Here is a 23005-nt window from a genome sequence, read left to right as displayed (position 1 = left end):
GGCACAAACTGAAACCCTTTTTATCTGTAGGGGAATAACAAACTAGTAAGAACAAGATTAGATGCATATAGCAGACCCTAAATAACCCCACCTTTTATATACAAAAAAGTTACTTTGAAAGATGTATTTCATGGTAGCAATTACAGAAAGATATTAAGAACTCACTGCACTCACAAAGCCTAATATCACAGGTCATTGAAGATAGTGACTTAACACGTGTAGGACTTTGAGATATTGGCTTCATATTCTCTCTATCAAGATCAATTACAGGTGTTTTCCAAAACCTGTACGAATGCAAAATGTATTCAATTTTAAATTACATGCCATACAAATGAATGCATTCTGATTTGTGTTCTTTAATTAAAGAAACAGGCTTATAACCAGAAAGTCCCTGGTTCAAATCCACTGTCCCTGGTTTGCCATTGACTCTCTGTGTGACCCTGAGCAAGTCACTTAACCTCCTTGTGTCTCTGTCTTTTGGGTGAGACGTTGTTATAAGTGACTCTGCAGCTGATGCATAGCTCACACGCCCTGTAGTCTTATATCTTGTAAAGCTCTTTGTGATGTTGGTCCACCATGAAATAAAAATTAATATAAAGAAAGTTTAATGTGTGAGGTAGGGCAAAGAACAAATTGAATATTCTGTTTGTGATTTTTTTTTTTAAAGTAGATAAATATACAGATGCTATCATTTGTGTAGGTCTCCCAATCTTCCAATTATACTTTGACTATTCTGAGGCGTGAATGTGTAACAGTGGGTGCCCTGGTCATTTCAGTTCAATGGATTCTATTTATTTGCTTATGTGTCATTATGTCTGCTGTTGTAGGGGCCTCTGTATGCTGTCATTCAGGGGCACAGCTGGCAGTGCTCAACTCCTTTCTAGCAGAAGAGCTTTGAGACATAGCAGCTAAGTCCTAAAGGCAACTTGGCTCCATACAGTGATTGAATTGCTGGGGGCAGACGTGAACATTCAGGGACTCACACAAGTGTTCAAACAAGTGGGAAACAAGAGAGCAGAACTTCACATGTCAGCTTGTACACAAAGATTGTAGCTCACAAAACAATTCCATCAATTGGACCTGCTCTGCACTTCTATTAGCTGCATAGGCTTAAAAGTAGTTTTGAATGAGATACCTTTTAAATTATGTGGAATGTGTCTCTTATTATTAAAATATATTGTATGTCCTATTTTGCATTTTAGTTTGGTTCTGGCTGTGCACACTGTGCAAAATGATTGGTTGTATAACAGGAAACAATCCAGGTCTTGTGTACTAGCTATCATATTTTAAAATTAAAAATATGTGTTTCTTTCAAAACTGCACAAAAGGACATGTAGGAATGCTGAAGTTATTTAGTTTGCTACAATCGCAAAATGCATATGCCAATATCAAAGAACACTTATTATTATTATTATTATTATTATTATTATTATTATTATTATTATTATATGTAAAAGCTTTGTTTTAAAATATATACTTATTAGACCATTGAAAAGGCAAACCACATGGAAACGCACTCTTATTTTTCATATATAGTATTACACATTAAAAATATATATTTGGAAACTGTTACTGTAATAAATTTTCGACACAGTTACAGAAAATGGGGCTGCGTGTTTATAAAAGCATATCCTATTTCCCGAATATCAGTTGCGTTTTTGTTTTGTTTTTTTAAAGGAAAGGGGGTTGTCCCTGGTGTCCAGGAATTATCTAATCCCTGAGCTCTAGTCTAGTGTAATTCCCGTACCGGACATACACAGTGCTTCCATTGTTCTCATCCGAATATGGAATTCAGCAGGAACCCCATGATTTCCTGACACAGACTAGCAAGCAGCAGAGTGCGCACGGAGAGAAAAAGAACTCGGGGGGTTTTTGTTTTTTTTTTTAGCTTTGTTTCAAACTAGGATACAAAAAAAAAAAAACTGTCGAAAAAAAAACAAAGTTTATCTTTTTTTTCAAACTCGGATAAGAAAAACTGCATCGAAAGAAAAACAAAGTTTATCTTTCTTTCAAACTCGGATAAGACAAACTGCATCCATCGAAAGAAAAAAAACGTTAAAGTGGATGCAACAATTTCCTCAGTCAAACTGGAGGCGTTTTTAAAGTTACTGCTAAAACACATATCGTGAATAATCAATATGAAAGTTTTCTGAGTGCCAGCCCGAAAGAGCGAAAACTCCCAAACGCTTCTAATATTTGCTGTCAAAAGTTTGAAGACGGTCAAGAAAAGGAAAAACGAATCGAGTCTAAACACACACACTCTAAAGGACAAACGCCGTCTTGAGCGAAATGAAGTTTACCCAAAGAAAAGCCGAACATCAACGTTGGTGAGCAGTTTAGTCCATGCTGTTCGTGCGAAAGAGCCTGAGGTCTAAGAATGAATATAGAGGAAGATGGCAGCATCTGTAGCATTGGGAGTAATGTAAGAAAAATGCTGAAGTGCGTGGTGGTCGGAGATGGTGCGGTGGGCAAAACCTGTTTGCTGATGAGCTATGCCAATGACGCGTTCCCAGAGGAATACTTGCCAACAGTTTTCGATCACTACGCAGGTAAATATTTCGTACCACCTGGTAATGTAAAGGTACATTGTACTCAGCCATCGGTATTCATCGCCTTGGGGTTTGGGCAAGTGGCTGTTGTAACTGAGAGTTACTGCTAGTCCGAGGATAATACCCAGGCCTGGGTCTTGGCTAAGGCGGTTTCCTGTTTGGGAATTGCAGTTACTTTTAAGTGTCTTAGAAAGTCCAGCAATTAGTACTTTTTGTATAGGGATCAAAGGGTGTGGGGGTGGTGGGATGTTAGTTCAATTTCTGAGTTCATTTTTGTTAACCTTGGCATGCTTATTAATAATTAATGTTATGCTTAACTTAATATATTAACAGCAGAAGACCCGCCTTAAAGTTATGATGTGGGAATAAACTCAGAGGTCGTTGGAATTGTATATTGCTTGGGTTTAAACATATCTTGGCAAACATAAGAAGTGACTCCTTTAATTTGTGTCTATCTGCTATAAAGGCTACTTTACAATTATGCAGGATGTAACATGCACGCATGTCAGTGACATACATCCCCAATCATGCTTGTAAATTCAAAATTATTGAGCTATTATTGACCTGTATCCACTGTTAGCACATGTGAGCATGTAAATTTGACATACAAATGCACAACTGCTTCCATATATCCCCAGATTCTGATGTACTCAATAGCTCGTGATACGGTGTGCCTTAAACCGTAGTTTTATCGCAGTTGAGTAAGCGCGTTTCTTAACATTTAAAAAAGGTGAGACAAAGAGTCAGACAGACAGGGTGCCGTACAGATAGACAGACAAACTTCATGTGCACCCATAATTTGATACCCTTGGTAGCTTGTGCTGAGGAATATCCTTTTCAAGTTATATCACTGTTGGATAAGCGCTTCCCTAGATACCAACACTCTAAAACGGGATTTCAGACAGACAGAAACCCTTCATATAACTCACGAGTACAATACATTCATAACTTGTGCCCACCTCCACTGTATCCCCCAGCAGGGATATGCATCCCCAGTAAGGAATTATAAAGACTAGTGTGCATAACCCAGTTCACTTCATTGGGTGTTAGGGCTTGCCACTGTCTCTCTCTCTCTCTCTCTCTCTCTCTCTCTCTCTCTCTCTCTCTCTCTCTCTCTCTCTCTCTCTCTCTCTCTCTCTCTTTTAAAAATGTTTTTCATACAGCACCTGGAGTGCATGCTGCAGTGTTGCATGTAGTGCTTTTGTTAATGAACTCTATCCTACCAGATCACCACAGGAGAGACTAAAATGTTGAACCCAATAATTGCAACCTCCCTAAACTATATTCAAATGACTAGTGTATTATAATTAAGCCATCAAAATGTTTCTACCTGATGTGGAAATATTTTCAATTAAGGCTGTTGATTTATTTTTTTTTTTTTTTTTACAGCAGCACAGCACAGAAATAAATGAGGTAATTTAGTGCTAATTGAGTGTGGAAAACCTTCTGCAATCATGTGAACGCTAGTAACACTCAATACATATCACTAAAGCAACAATAATTAGTGTAAAGTTAGCATACCAAAGCAATCTAATTAATGTAACAGCTTGAATCAGAGGTAGCGTTTGCAGCTTTTTAATCATATACTCCCATATTTATAGATTTTAATAATCTCATTGCGTGGGTAGGGTGACCTACACATTTAGTATTCAGGTTTAGAACTGTCATCCCTCCCCCCCACCCCCTACACAAACACTAATACAAGATAAGCAGCAAACGTTTTCCATTTCACTGAGAATTTAAAATTGCTGCACCTCTACAGTTTTCTGCACAAAGAAAATAAGATGCGGTTTACACAAAGTGTATTATGTTACCAAGTTTATTGGCTGCTCAGAAGCAAATTGTATTGCTATCACATGCAAGTAGCTGAAACAGGAAATTAGCTACAGTTCACTGGAGTTCAATTCCAATGAATCTCTTAACCTTTATGTTACACTTACTAAATGTTGCTATATAACAGTTTTTTTTGTTTTTTTAAGTGGATACACATATAACATGATGTAACACAGTAACTAACCAGGTTAAGTCAACTGTATGATTAAAAACAATGCTATAAAAAGTTTGTAGAGTACTATAAAAGAAAACCAGGACATGAGCTCTAGGAAAGATCCGGTTTATTGAAGTGCTTGTGGGCTTCATAACGATCGGTGTAAGAATGCTACTGCAGTTAGAATTGCTTGTGAGTTTGTTAATGTACAACAAGGGAACACGTAATGCATAATTAAAAAAAAAAAAAAAAAACAGCATTGTTCTTTCTATAATCCTTATTTTTCAAAATCTGTTCCCTCCTTTAAAACTATTATTTCATGTAATAAAGCCATTACTTCTCTGAGAAAAGCCTAACACAATTTACAAACAAATAATGTGGCACAATTTGATGACACATTTCATTTAAAAGCATGTGTTCCAGAACAGGAACATATTTACACTGGGGCATTCCGACGCTGGTTCAAGCCCCACCCCAAATAAGTGGAAGCTTGTACTAGATAGCATTCTAAAGCCCACTTGTGTTAAGCAGTAGTTACTGTAGGAGTAACAGCATGCCCAGTCTCATAAAAGGATGCTGTGTTTTGTATCATTAACATGTACATTGCTCAGTATATGAAATAAACTGAGTGGAAGAAAGGGCCTGCATTCCAGACACACAGCCTCACAATACAGTATATGTGTGTTGGAGGACAAAATGAGGTGAGGGGAATATGAAATGAGAAAGTAGGGTTGTGTGGGCCAAAGAGTTTTGCCATAGTGATTATCAATTGGAGCAGATAAAAAGAACAAATGAAAGGGTGTCTGTTCTTGACATTTCCATAAAATCCATCGCCCTATAGAATTAACACATTTAATAAAGTCAACGGAAACCTGCTGAAGAATGTTACGTTCATATATTGAATTGTGTACGGCTTTGTAGTTTTCCATATACTTGATGACAAACTGACAAAAAAATAAATAAAAATCTGACATTTCGAAATCTAACATGAAATACTGTATTACTGTTATGGCTTCCGGTAGACTTTTCCGCATTAGTGTTATAGTTTCTTTGATTTCATGGTGTTAAATAAATGATCTAAATTAATACAGTTTATTTTATGTCTCATTCCTTTTCTAGGTGATGCAAAACTTTTGGCCATAGCTGTATGCATACAGAAGATCATTTTAGTTTCAGAAAGCGCACTGGAGAGTAGCAAAATATTACTTTGCTGCTAGAGACTACAAAAAAAAACAAAAACATCTCCCAATCACATTGTTCCTATAACGCCACCACTGGGCCATAATACAATGCACATCCTAATGCAAAAATCCTGTGTAAAGAAGTATTAATAAAGTAAATTATGCACCATTCTCCCTTAGTTTGGAAGCTAAATGCAGTTGCAGGAATTTGCATAAAACAGTATGATTCATTTTAAAATTCAAACAATTACAGTCGGCAACAGAGCTGTTGGCACAAAAACATGTTATGTGCAAAAATAAAAAAAGGCATACAAATGATAATTGATCATACATTCCCCTTGTGTCCACAGTGTGACTGTCATATGTACCGCACACATTTGTATCAAGAGTGCTAGAAAATGCTATAGGCAAAGTATGAATACCGTCTGCATCATTATGGAAGGCATTTTAATTATTACAAATTTCAAAGTAGATTTATGTTTAAGAAAAGTGAAATTGTGTTATCCCTTTCTATCCCCAGCAATAACAGAAGAGAGTACAATGTTTTTTTTTTTTTTTTTTACAGATTTAAGTACAGTTCGTCATAACACAAAATGAATCCTTTCATATTTAAATAACACTGAAACTCAATTGGCACATACGTGTGTGTCACTGCTATCAGTGCAACAGATGTGAACTAGAGTGCGCTGCTCTTGTAACACGTTGAGATTATGTTAGGTGTATTTACGACAAAACCAATCAGAAATTGAAAAGCACCTTTTAAACAATATGTATGGAAGGGATTCAAGTGATGCAGAATGTGCGTATGCTCCTAACACACACACACACACACACACACACACACACACACACACACACACACACACACACACACACACACACACACACACACACTGTGCTCAAGAGACCAAGAACAAGGCAGTCTAGATTAGTGTTTACATCTTAAATGTAATTGACTCATTTATTACAGATACTTAGAAATAGCAACACCCTGGTTGTATCGGTTACCACTAGTTACACAAACCTATACCTTCCAGGGAAGGGCAAGGCTTTGCTGTTGGAATATACTTAAAGGAAGTTACAGTGAAACTCAGTATATTCATATTCACATATCTGTCTGTTCAACATTGTATATGTTGGTGTGAGATTAACACTAACTACCCATGAATTAGGGTGAAGTGTTTTTTGAATGCTTGCAGATGTATGCATTAACTACTGTTTTCAAATGTTAGTCAGAAAATCTGGGATTAGTCAGTGTTGACAATGTATCACATTTAAGATCTCAATATTGACAGCAACAATTATGCGAGTGTTATTTTTAGCATATTTGTAACGACAAACTCAATTCATTTCTCAGGTATTGGACTGTAACTTTTATGAAGGGTATGAGAGAGGCATTGGTGCAAAGGGCTGTAATCTGTTGGCTCTGTTTCCAAGGGCCAGGTGGGATTTGCCCAGAGCTTGTTGTAGCAGATAGTTAAGAGCCTCTGAAGAGCCTGCTGCATACCCTCCATAGCCAGCATTGCAGCATTAATGTAGCACGGACTGGACAAGCTGTGGAGTACAATAGCACAGTAAACAAACCACTCCAAGCTTGATTTTATCAGCAGGTTGCCCAAGCTTTCTCAGCAGCGAATGACATTGGTCTTTTTTTTCTGGATTAAAGTCTTGAGAGCTTTGTGTTTTTTGGTATTTCAGAGGTGTCCCTCTCAGGTTATTTGTTTGTTTTAAAATATTCCTGAAGCACCATTCACTATTCATTATTATGATTATGTATGTTGGGGTACAACATTTGCATCTGATATACATATTATTCACTGTGATTGTTTGCCAATAGCTCTACTAACTAATCCCAGTGCAATTATCTGAGCAGCAGAGTGATTCGTAATTAGGATAATTTAAGCTTCTTATTAAATTTTAAGGATCCTCTGATTTCAATATTTGCTGGAACTGGTGTATATTTTATTTGTATCAGTACTGTGCGACAGGATTCTGATTTGTGGAGTCATTTTAAGTATAGCTAGAAGCTATTCGATGATCTCTGATATAATCATTGCTGAAATACACCCTGTGGTATTCTATAGGGAAAAAAGGCATAGAATAGTGGAATAAAGCAAAGTAAAAACTTGAAATGTGAAAGCTTGGTAAAGCACAGATATGGTAAAGCATGATTTAAAAAAACAGTAAAGAATGTAAAAGGCATAGTGCAGGTACAGTACAGGCATTGTAAACATCAAAATTACTGTGATTAACTTTTATAAAGGGCATGTCACACTCTGGAATAAATGACAGAAAAGCTGTGGAGGTTTTGCTCATGGCTTGTTTTTTTTTTTTTTTTTTTTTTTTAATTTTTAAAGGCATGATCTCCAGTTACTGGGAACGTGCTGGTCTTCACAACGAAGAAGAAATGGACAGAACCTAATCATTGCATAGATGGTTTAGATGACAGACGCTGCCTTGTCCTGTTTGTAAACCACATGCATTTTAAGCAAACTGGATACCGGTACTAATCTTAAAAGTGTAACAATAGTTTTATGCAAGAGATCGGTTTGAATGTGATATTTATAAGTTAATAAACAATGTATGGCAGATAGTGTAGACAGTGTTATTGTGTTACAAACAGTATGCTGTAACGGTGAGGGATAGAACCTCACACGTCTAGTTAGATTTAATGTATTAACATAAAGATTATTTCTGCGTTAAGTATTTTTTCCAAATGAAGTGCGGCTCTCCTGTATTATAAAAAAGAATGCTTTCCCCATGCTTATTCTATGTATTAATGTACAGTGGTTTACATTGTGGTTTACATTGCTTGTTGCTGCTTAATCATGCTGCCGATGAGCTTTTCATAAACCCTGTAAGTCAGGTTTTGCTTTGGAGGTAGGTGGCAGTTTGTTTTTACCTGTGTGAGCACATTTGTTTTCTTTTGCTTAATTAGGTGTTGTCAGTGACAAGGGCTGAAACAATAACCGACACACGCAGTTTGTCTTTATTTTTTCCTTTATGTCACTTAAAATGTTTTTGTTGTACAGGAAATAATAAAGGCCTGGTTTGTTACACACATGTTTTTCTTTGATTTCTTTTTAAACAAAGGCTAATTACCGCAGCCTGTATGTACAGTATAGCCAGAATGTGAGTAGACTTCTCAGCCAAAATGTCACACTTTTTTTTGTTTGTTTTTTACCAAAGTAAGCAAATGGATATTCTGAATTATAGTCAATCGTAACCATTTCAGTCCTTAATTATGAAGAATGGTAAATACATTGATATAATCAAAAAAGGAACTTGTGTATAATTGATTGATTGCCAGAACTGGAATGGTTAATTTAACAGCACATTAGGTTTTGGCTGAAAGTACTATAGTAAATACTAAAGTTATTTACTCTGATTCCAAGTATTTAAAAAACAAACACATGCCAAGTGATCTAGTGTACGTTTAGAGGACTTCAGTGTACGAATTAAGATTTTAATGTGAGCACGTTTTTGATCTGTGCAGTCTGAATGAAGCCAAGAGATCTAGCATTCACCCAGCTGAACAGGTCTTGCATGTAGGAGATTTCAACAATGCCTACCCTGGGGAGTTGCCATCTGAAAACTAAAAGCATGGAAATTCAACAGCATTGTGCTACATCTGCAGGAAATGAAACTGACTTCATTACACTGTTATTTCCTGTTTGGTTGAAATGATCTGTGGCTCAGAGCTGCTCATTTTGTCTTTCAGTCAACGTGACGGTTTCAGGGAAGCACCACTTGCTTGGACTCTATGACACTGCCGGACAGGTAGAGTATGAAACCATAACTGAACAAGTTGTTTTAAAGCATTCTGAGTAAATAATTGTTATATTGTTTTTTTCAGTATGGTCCAGTACAGTGCAACACCTTTTATTACATAACAATAAAGTACCTTTATTTACGGATTCCAACGTTCATACATAATATGCTGTATGCAAACAAATATTGATAACAAATTACAGACTCCTGTGATACACTGTTGAAATAGCAGGGTGTAGAGTAGCAACTATGTCAGGTTCCATATGTGTGCCTTCAGAGATGGTTTGAAATCTTGTAATTTCAAAAACATATTCACAAAGTAAACTTTCCTATAACATTATTTAATCTAGTCTTAGTTTCTTTGTAACACGTCAGGAATTTCTAATGCAACCAGTGCTAATCCAGTGGTCATGACCATGTTTCTGTGACTATTTAAATGTTGTTTGCTAGGTCTGCTATATTTTTTATCAGTATTAGTTTGCTATATTTGTTATCAATATCCAAAGACTAATCGATAGGAGTAACATAATTTGCTTGGTCTGTGTTGATTGCGATTTGCAATATCAGGTCATCTGGCTGTCATTAGAACATATAGTGCCACGCTGGAGAACACAAGCGACACATGCCTACACATACTAAAGTCAGGGGACATGGTTTCAGTCTAGGGAATTAGCAGCGGTTCTGCGTACCCACTGGTCTTATTATTAAGACACATTATAAGGCCTGGCTAATGTGGGGGCTGAAAACAAGAAGAACAATGACATGTGTTGTTTGTCCGATAATGGGCTCTGCAATGTCACTGGCATGCGAATTAGAGGGGGAAGATTCTCTTCAGCTCCTTTGTACGATTTTATAAAGAGAAGTCATTTACTCAGAGAAAGATTAAACCACAGTAGACTTAGACCTGGGGAGTCAAACTGACATACATACACTGTTTCTAGTTAAAGACCAAGGGCTGCAAATGGAGCACAATCAACTCTCCCAAGTGGAACATACTATAGCCATGCTTGCTTTAGCATGTAATTAACGTGTTAACTGGAATGTGCAATTCCTATATATTTGTAAATATTGTATCTTTAATGCATACACTGGTAGGCAGTAGGTTATAGATGAATGCAGCTGATTTCTGCTTGTCGATTTAGGTTTCAGTAACCTGAAGTAGTGAGTTCAGATCACATTATACAGCTGTGCAAACTATATTGTAGTGTATTGAAAAGCCCTGTCCATAACGTTGAATCATATGATTCAACGTTACCGCCAGTTCTTAAGAGTTGAAACAGGCATTGCCTGCATCCCGGAATCCCAACCCTTGCTGTGTGCAATTGGTGGGCAGGGCTTAAAGGGAACAAGTTTGCAAATGTCTACCACTCAGATTGTATGCAGTACCGATTTCTTCCCACAGGGGGAGCAGAAATCCCTCTGCTAAAACACTGTAAATGGCATCTAAAGCAGTTTTAAATGCTGCTGCTATCATGTGGTGTTGGATTTTAGTTTATTCCTCTTTAAACACATGTATTTGTGAGTCAGCTTGAATTGCAACTGATACAGCAGATCTAATATTTTGGTCGTTCTGTTATATTCTGTTAATAAAGGGAAATCTCTATAAACTGCAGTAGTTTCTAAAAAGGAAAAGAAATACATTAACACATCAAAATAACAAATTACAGTGTGTTATATTTTTGTTGTTTGCCAAAGATTATACTGTGTTGATGTCTTAATAACTTTTATTAAGATAATAATAAACACACGTTTATGCACACGAGACCAACAAAGTGCTCTTCGTAGTTACTCCTCGACTCTCTCTCAAACGTTCACACGCCATACGTATATTAATAGCTGCCTAGTGCCTCTGACACAATGCAACATTTTCTTTTAAAGTGATCATCCTTTCAAACTAAATATGGAAATACATTTTAATAGCATTAGCTGTACAATACATCTTGTTAAGGGTTTTACATCTTGTAATTCCTGACACAGTTCCTGGAATGCTCAACTTTTTCATTCGTATTTATCATAGTTTCCAAATATTTAATACTGTATATGAAAAAAAAAAAAAAAGATTGTGGTTTGATGTGGTTTACCTTTTCAGTGCTCTTTTGTAATCCCTCTATTTTGAGTCCGTTTCTTTTTTAAAACAGTAAATGGGGATGAAATCAGCTTTCTCGTCATATTGATAGCAGTAATTCTGAAGTTATAGCTGTTGTCGGACTGATTTATTTTTATCAATCTTCAATGGGAACATTTTTTATGTTTTAATATCTTACTCATATTTGTGTACAGTGCAGAAACAGGTAGGGAAAAGAGCAATATGAAACCCTTCCTTCTCTCATGTTTTAAATATTGATTAGAAAGAAAAAAAATCAATAACTCATGAATCAAAGATTGCAAATACTTACGCCAGTACTGCATACTTCACACTTTAGAGCCAGAGCACTTGTCTACTTAATTCAATGATTCCCCTAATAAGCACAGATCTGTGGGCCTGCTTGGAGTGTAGGAGTATTAGTTTTATATGAGTTTCATAAAAAAAAAAAAAAAAAAAAAAACAGTCATTTCAGCATTTTTTTTTTTTAAATCTCAGGAAACCCATTACGTGTTCAAAGCATTTCAGCTTTTGAATTTTTCGGACTGTAATGTTCTCCAAACTTGAATTTCATTGACAGCTGTGATGACTGTCATGTTGTACTGCCCTGCTGTCATGCAAAATGCATTCAATTAGTCCTCTGTCTCTTGCATACAGCCATGGGCAAATGTTTATTTTAGGATTTATATATATATATATATATATATATATATATATATATATATATATATATATATATATATATATATATATATATTATATATATATTTTATTTTCATGTAATCAAGGAAACTGCAAAGTGATATAGCAAAAGTCTACTGGAAGCCATAATAGTAGTACAATATTTCATGTTAAATTTGGAAATGTCACATTTTTAAACTTTCGTCAGTTGTTTATGAAGTATACAGAAAACTACAAAGCGGTGTGTAATTCAATAGGTTAACATAACATTATTCAACAGGTTTCATTTGACTCTTATGAAGTAAAAAAAGTGAATTCTATTATGTGATGCAAAACATTTGGCCATAGCTGTATGCTCTACTGGACAGTTTCACAGTTTTTCCATTATGAGAGCAAACACCCCCCAATTATTAATTATTTTCTGAAATGCGTGGCATGTAGGATTTGCTCATTTAGTATTCTTTCCATTTTATTTTGAAAGTGTTGAACTCCAAAGGCAATCAGACAGGTTTAATGTCAATGGTAAAAGAAGAAGTGTCAATATTGGTCACTCACTCCACTGATGATAAATATTTCCATCTCTAGGTGTAAGAGCACAGTTACATATATGTCTTCTTAACTGGACTATATGACTATATGTTTTTTTCTGCTACAGGAAGACTATGATCAATTGCGACCACTCTCCTACCCCAACACCGATGTGTTTCTCATCTGCTTTTCTGTGGTCAATCCTGCCTCCTATCACAACGTCCAGGAGGAGTGGGTGGCAGAACTCAAGGCTTGCATGCCACATGTGCCTTACATTCTCATAGGAACGCAGGTGAACCCAGGCTTCCTACCCATGTCATTGTGTCCTGGTGTAGTATACCAAGGCATTGTTTCACAGATTAGTCTCCCTTGCCTAGTTTGTTAATCTGAAGCTGCAGTATGTAACATGCAGGGACTCCCTATTCCCCTGGAATGTGCTTACCACTGTGTGTGCCGAAACTAAGAATAAAAACACATCACAGTTGACTTGTCAGGTAACACCGCATACATTATTAACAAATAAACTTTTTTGAAACCATATGGGGCTCTGTACCTTTAACCACATTTTTTGTATGCAGGGCATAATACTGTAAGAACTATTATTTAAACACCAACAAAAGTGTTTGAAGAACCAGTATAGTAAAATAAATACCTACCAGTATAGAAATATTCAAATATATACATGCCTTTGATTTAATTAATTCTGCTAAGAGGTAGTGTATCTAGGTTTCCAGCCCAGTGTATTTCAATATATTAAATATATTACAAAGATATTATTTTTCATAAGTTAATGCCTGTGGTTGGTGTTATTTTGTCACAGTTAGAGCCCACAGTTAGTAAAATGTTATGTAGGTTTATTATGATACCTTTTGTTTACAGATTGATCTGCGTGATGACCCAAAGACTTTAGCTCGACTGCTTCATATGAAGGAGAAACCCATGACGTACGAGCAAGGAATTAAATTGGCAAAAGAGGTGGATATGATATTTTTTTCTCCAACTATTTCATCCTTATCTTTGGTATGCTGACATGTAATTCTGAGTTCCTGAAATCAGTTAAGTGTACAGTTGGTGACCTGGTGTAAACTCCATGCCGTGTGTGTGTGTGTGTGTGTGTGTGTGTGTGCAGCAAGCACCAAGCACAGTGAGCTTATTTGATTAAATTACAGAGTGCACAGTCACTAGATAAATGTATTAATTGTAACCACAAGAGGGCATTGTGCATTGGCAATTTTTTAAAGAACAATCATTTTTTATCAATCACTATAACGCTGATAAAGAAATAGCATTGTCATTCTCAATTCACAATGTGTCAGTTTGTACTGAGAGAGAGAGAGATCAGTATGTGCTCTAAAACAGTAATTGCTTAAGAACTGAATAGAGATTTCAGGAAATGAAGTAGTTATGCTTACTGTGTTCATTTTTGTAACAGAGGTGCACATTGTGAAACTCCTGAATTAACAGAAGCCCAACATACAATAAAACTAGGGTCGGTTTAGCTTCATCTATTGTCGAAGTTATCAGAAGAATTGATTCCACTTTGGGTTCTAAGCAATTTCCCCTTGTTTCAGATCGGAGCCCAGTGCTATCTGGAGTGTTCTGCTCTCACACAGAAAGGCCTTAAAGCTGTGTTTGATGAAGCCATCCTTACTATTTTCAGCCCAAAGAAAAAGAAAAGACACTGTGTGCGTTGCCATAGCTGCTGTGCCATCGTGTGAGCTAACTGGAGAGGAACCAGTGCTGCAGCACCCACAGAGAGGAGCTGGTGGTGTTTTTCTTTTTAAAAGCTGCAAAGTCTGCCTTCTTTCTTTCTTAATCATTGGAAAGCTCCTGTACTATACAAAACAGGAGCTATGTCTCTAATCATGTCCATTTCAGTATTTCCTAGTACAGTTCTTTGCTTAGACACACTGGGCCTGTGGTTTTTAGGAAGCCAGCTACTACCTGGAAGACATGGACCAGGGCTGTGAAGAGAAAATTCCAGGTGTTTACTAGAAGATGCACAGCACAGTACAGCCAGAGAAACGTTTGGTTCATCATTTATGGTCTTATTATCTGTGTCTATGACTGTAAGCAGACATAATATAGATTTCTGCATCAGATACAGCTTTGAAAAGACTTTTTAAAATTGTATTATTATTTTTATTATTATTATTATTATTATTATTATTATTATTATTATTATTATTATTATTATACAGAATGACCACTGCCCTTTTAAAAAGCTGGGGTTACAAACACATTACAGCACTGGCATTTTTTTTTTCCTCTTTCCAGAAAATGTATCTTTCATATTAATGTATGACTTTAAATTCTTCTTCTTCATCATCTTCATTATAGGGCTAGCTGATTCAGGCTGTGAACTGTATCTGAGCAGCATATGAGTTTCTGACAGCATTAGAATGTCTGTTTATGAGCCATGCATACACATAGGAAACCAGGGTTTCGTGAGGATAGTTGACTAATGTGGTGTTCATGTATTTGAAATCCTGAACAGGGCCTTACTCTGTGATATATGTCAGGTTTTTAAATTAACTATTTAAAAATGAACACCCTACGGTATGTAGATCTTTAATAAATGTAATTTGCGTGTATGCAATACAGTACTTTGTGTGGTTCATTAACTGGACTTGCACACTCAGCTCCTGTATATAAGATTTAGTTATAGTGTGGATCCTAAAGGAAATGTGACGTAACTGTATTACTGAAACACCACAGTGGCAAATGACATCTCAGAATGGACAAATTTCCACTGATGCATTATTACTTCCTAAGATAAAAGGCAAAAATAAATAGTTCCACTACAGCACCACTTTAGTGCCTTTCAATAATCTGTTTCTTGAGTGCCACCATGACAGCTAGTTACAGCACTTGAGACTTTCACTGATAGCTCTTACTTGGACAGAGAGTGACACTCTTTATGTGTGAAGAATGTGCTGAAATGGTTAGTTTTCATTTTATTTCCTGTGCATCTGATTTCAGTGCACCATTTCTTGTTCAAGTGGATTTTTGTCCTGAGTCGGTTGAATTAGGGCTCTCATATGCTATAGCGTCATTTGTCCACTAGTGAACAGTAGTGAGTGACACCTGAGATCAGCCTGTGACAGATGAACACTAAATGTCTCATCACAGTTGGTCCTGAGAAACAAGCTATCTTGCTTCTTTGCTCTTAGTCTGTGTGCAAAATCTATATATTTTTTCCAGTTTTAAGTGCCTTATTATAGCTTTTAACAAACATTTCAAAATTGTGCTTTTGAGTTAATATGTATTTGATTGTTGCATTGTTTCAATTGCTACTAGTCAATGTTTTAATTAGTTTTTTTTTTTTTTTTTTTTTTTTTAAATGTATGCATCAGATTAGATTAAGCAACCATAATTTGTGGTATTTTGCATTGTATGAATATTGTTATCTTTACTGTGAGCAAAGAGCCCAATTTACATGTGACTCGCCAGTGCAATGCATTTTAAGAAAACCAAGTGACAGGTTTACATTTCAGACTCCATTAAGAAGGTTCATTAGTAGCTATGGTTCCATGTATACTATGTACTTTAACAAGCCATAATGCTGGTTATTTGTCAAGTTCCACAATGACAATATACGAATCACCGGTGCAGATAAATGTAAAGAGTATGTTCAATCATCTTTTTATTTTAACAAAACACAATCTGTTTTAGGTAAACACAATGAAAAAACAGCACACGCAAAAAAACAACAAAGTGGGCAATGCCTGCTTCTTTGATGACGATTGTTTTTTTTCTTTTTTACCTTTCTCCATCTCTTTGTCTCGTCAGCTTTAATATCCATTAGAGTGCAATCAGAATTCATTCTGCCAACTTTCATTTCTTGCCGACGACAGTCAGTGTAATTGCATTTGAATCCATTACATTTTGCAGAGCATTACTTTTTTTGCTGCACAAAAGGAACGCAGTTGAAAATGTTAAAATATTCAAGTATTGTTTTTAACTTGTCATATAATGACTTCCCATGTTTGCCTTTTAGACCGCTTTACTGTACTACTGTCGTTGCATAAGAAAGGCCGGCTGAACACACTACAGCTTCTGTTACCAGCTGCAATCAGTATAATAGCAGCATACTAATATGTTTACAGACCAGTGTTAATTTCATACCCCTCTGTTGAACCAGTGACTGTTCTTTGCACCAGTAGTAACAGTTAATTTGCCACTGCTTTTGAAGAAGCCAAAACAACTGTTGATGCTTTTCATTTACTAATAACCTTCTTAGGACAAAACACTATTGTGACAAAATACATGCATTTTATAAAACAATTATTCTTTTGCAGGATTGCTTTTGCCAATGAAACAACAGTTTGTGTCTTTTGCTTAAAGTCTGTTTGCCCCTTGTTAAGTAAGGAAGGAACCCACTAGGACAGAATACAAATAAGTTTTCGTACCAATTTGAATGCCAAAATAAAGGTAACTTGGTTTGAAATTAACTTCCTGGAAGGATCCTATCATATTTACAATTTTTAAACAGGCAACATTTTTTTTTTTTTTTATCTGCACTATTATTAAAGAGACAAAATATATTTTGATGTACAAAAAATGTATTGTAACTTTTAAAGCAGAAGTCATGTGAAATACAAAAGGAAAGTTAAACACTGTGGTCAGTTTTGGCTGCTTGCAAGTGTTTTTCAACTCACATTGGGCCAAATTCAGCAAGCAATTACCGTACTGTTGGGCTGGGTTTGCACCACCTTTTCTGAATGGAAAAACAAACTGGTAATGTTGCAGAAAATTCGATACCTTTCCCAGTATGTTAATTCAAGTAAATGCTTAGTGAACAGGGCATGATCTGTACAAGTAATGCCAAAGCTAAATAAGTCAAGCCAAGTACTGTGCCGCCATTGCAACACATAGTTTGTAATCCTCTGTAATGTACAAGTTGCATATGTGTTGCTCTCTGTGCTGCCAGTCGGTTCTGTAATTCTTTTAATTGGTACCAGTGTTTAGTTATAAGAATTTAAAAAATGGAATTCTTCTCTTGGAACAAACAAGGCACTGCTGGGTTACATGGCTGATTATGTATGGTATTGTGTTCAGTGGAGTGTTTGAAGTAGGATTCAGTGAACACCAACGCTTGAGTACTTTTTGAATAAAGCCGAGGATAAGTGATTTCTTTAAATGAAAGGCAAAGAAATTTTTTGCAAAGGGCCATGCTGCACTTTTCCTTTTCATTGAAAAGCATTGCAGAGTTCTGTACATCCCTGCGCTTTTGCAAAACTATGCAGCTGCTCATTATGTTTCTATGAAGGCTAGGCACTACACTGATAGCAGCAATAACTTGAACACAAAATGCAATGTAGACATTAAGTATTTTATATGTAGAGAAAAAAATAGTTAACATGAGTATAGCAGTTTTTAGCTTTATTTCATGTTTCACCGTTTCATAGGTTTTGAATCTAATTCCCATTTACTGTATATACAACTGAGGAATTAAGTGTTCCAATTGGAAAAGCTAAGAAGCTGATTTTAAAATAATTTGTAATTCTTAATGGATAAAAAAAGCTATATCAGCATTTAAGTTAGTTTAACCCTAAACTATACAGTCCCTGACCACAAATACTTTTCTGAAGAAGTGCAATACATTCTGTGTTATCTGGATCTTCTATCTCAGTTACTGAACCATTATATTTTTTTATTGTAAAATATATATATAATATTTTTTTATGTTTATATTCTAAAAGGCTGCTGACTGTTGGAAAATGAAATACATTTTTTTGTATTGCCATTGCCTGGTTTGAAGCAGCTTCAAAAACAACATTTACAGTGCAGACTGAAGTGCTTGATTGGGGGAAAAAAAGCATATATTTATAGACAGACAGTCTTAGGGATTTACAAACAGCATAACGCATCTTTAAGAACTTTATTTAAAATGATTTAATTATTGAAGGATTACACCCTAGGAATCCAAAACTTTTGTGGCATTAAAAGTTATTTTTCTGGTTACATCAGTATTACAAAAAATAGGCATAATAATAATCAATGAATGCTAATAGAACCTTTATTATATTGCATTTGTTTAGTTTTGCAGTTGATTTAAACTGTACACATACTGTGCATGAAATCATGAGCACTCACATAGGAAAGCATCTTTAATAATATACCAACAAACACGTTTCTCAAGCTTTCTAAACACATCATTTTAATACAAATGGAACAAGGTTGTCCTCTTTCCCACTTTATAAAGTAAGTATTGCCTGTAATAAGAGTCTACTCTATGGAAGAATGCAATAGCCTGCGCTGCTCTTCAGTTTATAAAGTCTCACATTCAGTAGTGGTGGTTGAGCACACCCCACAGTCACACCTTAAAGCGACCGGATATGTGTAGAAGGGGTCCACATCAAGCAAGCAGTTGGGCAGCTTGACCGTGACCATTGCATATATATGTATATGCATATTTATCGAGTGTGGAGGGTGGGGAACACATTGGCTTTTAACCCAGTGCAGTGTATTCTCAGTATGGTAAGTTTATGGAAAACACAGATGAAAACCCTTATTTCCAGCACTCCTTTAGGGTTCCAGGAACCACTGATTGCCTGGGTTTTTTTAGGTTCCATTCCAGTGCATATAGAAACGCACTCGCAATCTCATCGATTTAAAATCCACTGTAGAAATTATTCTGTGTTAATTATTCTTTTTTTTTTTAATGAAGCGTTTGTCCCTTACCTCCCATGTCTCACAGCGCCCCCAGCAGGCATCGGTGGAAATGCGCTACCCTTTGCAGCCAGGTTTCTTGGCGAGGAAGGTGAACTTTCTCACTGCACAGCCTATGAAGGTTCGAAGGTCAACCCCAGAGGACTTAGCAAGCCCAGAACAATGTGATGGAGGCTCGTTATACTGGGAGGGAACAAAACAAACAAATATATATATATATATATATATATATATATATATATATATATATATATATATATAGCAATATCAATTTCTGAGAATCGGCTGAGATTTCCTAGAAAATGTTTGAGTGTGTGCATCATTTCCAGATGCTCTGCTAAGGCTGAAACATGTTATGTTTCTTTTTGTTACTTATTATTGCTTTATCTGAGTAAAGACAAGAATACAAGACAAAGAAATATACATTCTTTACATTTCAAAGTTTTAAACTTAAAATTAAGTTCAGTTTTGCTTTGTCTAAAAACATTACATTTACAGATTTGCATGTAATATGCCAATCTTTCATATTGTGAACGCACTTACCACACTGATGTAAGCCTACCTCTAAATCAGAGTTGCCTTTGAGTTCTTCTTGTGAAAGTGCAGGTCTGGCCGCTGCTTTTATATGCTGCCGAAGCGTTATTGCACCATAGTTGACTCTTTTATCCAATTGGTTGAACGTTTTATAGACAGTCTCTTGTCAATCAACATAAAGAAAAGGCTGCTTCTTTCCAGATATTAATTAAAACATGAAAGAAGCTCAATTTTACAATCCTCTGGCACACCCATTTGTAATTTGATTACCCTTTGAACAGCAAATCACTTATTTTAACTTGCAACCCACAATAATCCAATGACACAATGCCCTTAGGGTTCTGGATATCAGAATTAAGTGTCCACTATTACCTAGCTATATTCTTTCCCTTGCTTTAATGTATAATCCTAAATCTGATGACGTATTGCCAGTATTCCCATTTCCCACCCCCTCAATGTAGTAAAAGATTTAAAGACATCTACATCAGCTGCCCTTTTAAAACCACAGTATAACAAGTTAAGTCCAAGGAGAAGGCAAGGAAAGGACTTTTTAAAAAGGCAGCATGGTCTGTGGTCTGCTCTGGGTTCTGCTAGGTTTCTTTTTGACTAATTCTCTAGTTGTAGTATTCTAAAGGAACATTTTCTGTAAGGACAGGTGGGCTAATCCATTACAGCTCTCAAGTTATTACAGAACATATAAAGCGGCCTACCATAGAAAAGAAACATATATTCAAACAAGACGTGAAACCTGTGACCTAATTTGAGGGACTGTAGAAACGATGACTACCCTTAATAAAGTGAATTGACTCTTGGTCTTTATTTGAGTTTTAATTATTGTAAAGTGCCCCTTGCACATTTTGGCTTTAGCTTTGATCCCTGGAATCCCTGTATTTCCTTTTTAAATTAAAACATGAGTCACAGTAATTATGTTTTAGTTACAAAGGACAACAAACAGACCGGTGTCAGTATGTATCGAACCGACGTTCTCCAGACATTCTTTGTCTTTTATTAATGGACTTTTCACAGAAAAGTCTCTCTTTGTGATAGTGTTCTCATCACTGAGCTTATCGCCTCCCTCAGGCAGCAAACACAGGAGCAGGTTAATTAAATTAAACCACAGGGCTGAAAAGGTACATTAGCTTAATTGGGAAAAGATCGGTCTTTTGTTTGTAACCAGTTCAGTGGAAAAAAGGTACATTTTTATCTTCTAAGTCAAATCTGTTCACAAAGTCATATTTCTCTGATTGCCCTGTTGATAATGGAACAATAATGTTCCATTCGCGCCTGAGCATTCTAACATTCTGGATTAAGACAGCGTTCCAGTATTTTATTTTGAAAATGAAAGCACATTGTAGTTATTTATGCTTCTACATGTTTAATTATGGGTTGGAGTGCTTTCAAGTGGTTAAATACACTGCTTATTACAAATACAAGTGTGTGTAGGAACCATTAGTATAACTGATTAACAGGTTACAGAAATATCAAATAGAATATTTACCATAGACAGGATATGGAATCAAATGTGTTTGTGTGTTCCAAATCCTTGTGATTTATCGACAGTAAAACCTGTAAAAGAGACATTAGAAAAATTGACAGCTGATGTCATTCATAGTATAAACATAGCTCTTCATACTATAGAAATATGTTTGTCAAGAAATTCTAGATCAAAGATATATTGGGGATACAGAGAAATATGTTAAGTGCAATATGTTTCATTTGCATTTGGTCACATTTCACATAGATTTAAAAAAATACAATTTGTGCACGATCAAAATTGAATAATAATAATAATAATAATAATAATAATAATAATAATAATAATAATAATAATAATAATAATAATAATAATAATAATTTTACAGCACTAAAAGAGAGCACTAAAGTTCTTCGACTTTGCTGAGAGTGCTTTTCTAACCACCCACCTATTACACTTATTTACTTTACTCTGTACTGATTTATATAAAACAATCAGTACCAATAACCTCGAGGCAGTGCCCATGTCAAATAACAGCACTGCACTGAGCTGTCTCTGTACGAAGGAAGTGATGTGAGAATGATTCAACTAACCTCTTGCCAAAAACAGCACTGGAGATGTACATCCAGATGTACTGTATTCCGGCTCTTCCATCTTCACTTGATTCCCCTAAGTGCTTTATTATCTTTACAATGGCTCACACAATTACCTATTGTGTGGAATCGGAGCATTCCACTTCAAGTGCACCAGATGTAGAACCATTAGCACAGAGAGCAAGCAAATCATAAATCAAGTTGTTTTGCTTCTCAACTAGATTAACTGGTGCGGTTTGGGGTGTAGAACACTTGATATTAAGACTACAGTGTTACATAATCATGTCCATCTTTTACACTTATATATCAATTATTTGTATTTGGTAACTATGCTTTAGGGGAAGATTGGCCATAGCTTCTGATTCACTGGCACACTTCAGTTTTTTAATTAAAAAAATAATTATACATTTGAACTGTCCCTAATTGTGCTGGAGTCGATTGCATGAAAATAAGACACACAGCTAAACCATTTGTAAAATAGGCTTACTGTAGACTGCTGGTCAGTCCTACCTGAGTCTAACCTCAAAGCATTCTGGGAAAATGAAGACATTGGGGTAACAAAACATGGTCAATGTGACAGGGCAAAAGCTCTAAAATGTAAATAGTGTGTGTGTGTTGGGGGGGGAGGGGGGAGTGCGTGGGAATGTAAGGTTGGCAAGGATGGGGTTAAATCTGTCCCTGCCAACAATCACATGTGTGGCCATTCCCCAATTTGGTAATTGAGTGCTAACTGGAGAGCGGCCACATGTGTTAAAAGGAAGCAGAATGCTTGGTTTTTTGGGGCGATGACTTTTGAACTGCAGTGAAGGTGGCTCCAAGAAAATTCACTTTACCACAGCAGAATGTGTGTTAGAAGAATATAATGATGACATTATATATGAGCATGTCTCATTCTGAAAGGATTCAAAATGGATGAAGTATGATATAAATAATGGCTTGGTAATTAAAA

At 35.9% G+C, this 23005-nt stretch overlaps 1 protein-coding gene and 1 pseudogene across 1 annotated transcript; one reads left to right on the top strand and one right to left on the bottom strand.

The window, feature by feature from the left end:
* The first annotated feature begins 1781 nt into the window (after positions 1-1781).
* On the top strand, positions 1782-16226 carry LOC121324367 (rho-related GTP-binding protein RhoJ-like). The gene is made up of 5 exons (XM_041266109.1): positions 1782-2549; positions 9439-9497; positions 12908-13072; positions 13660-13755; positions 14352-16226. The coding sequence occupies exons 1-5, from the start codon at positions 2378-2380 to the stop codon at positions 14496-14498; spliced, it is 639 nt and encodes a 212-aa protein (XP_041122043.1). The 5' UTR covers positions 1782-2377; the 3' UTR covers positions 14499-16226.
* A 102-nt stretch (positions 16227-16328) lies between these two features.
* On the bottom strand, positions 16329-19650 carry LOC121324304 (annotated as a pseudogene).
* Positions 19651-23005: the final 3355 nt, after the last annotated feature.

This window comes from Polyodon spathula, chromosome 12 (genome assembly GCF_017654505.1).
Source record: "Polyodon spathula isolate WHYD16114869_AA chromosome 12, ASM1765450v1, whole genome shotgun sequence".
Classification (NCBI taxonomy): domain Eukaryota; kingdom Metazoa; phylum Chordata; class Actinopteri; order Acipenseriformes; family Polyodontidae; genus Polyodon; species Polyodon spathula.
This window is presented reverse-complemented; position numbering and strand designations above follow the sequence as displayed.

Bases quoted from the DNA above. Each gene is read 5' to 3' on its own strand.
- LOC121324367 (XM_041266109.1), top strand. From the start codon at position 2,378: ATGAATATAGAGGAAGATGGCAGCATCTGTAGCATTGGGAGTAATGTA. The intron at 13,073-13,659 runs GTGAACCCAGGC...TTTTGTTTACAG, and splicing joins ACATTCTCATAGGAACGCAG to ATTGATCTGCGTGATGACCC. The intron at 13,756-14,351 runs GTGGATATGATA...CCCTTGTTTCAG, and splicing joins GAATTAAATTGGCAAAAGAG to ATCGGAGCCCAGTGCTATCT.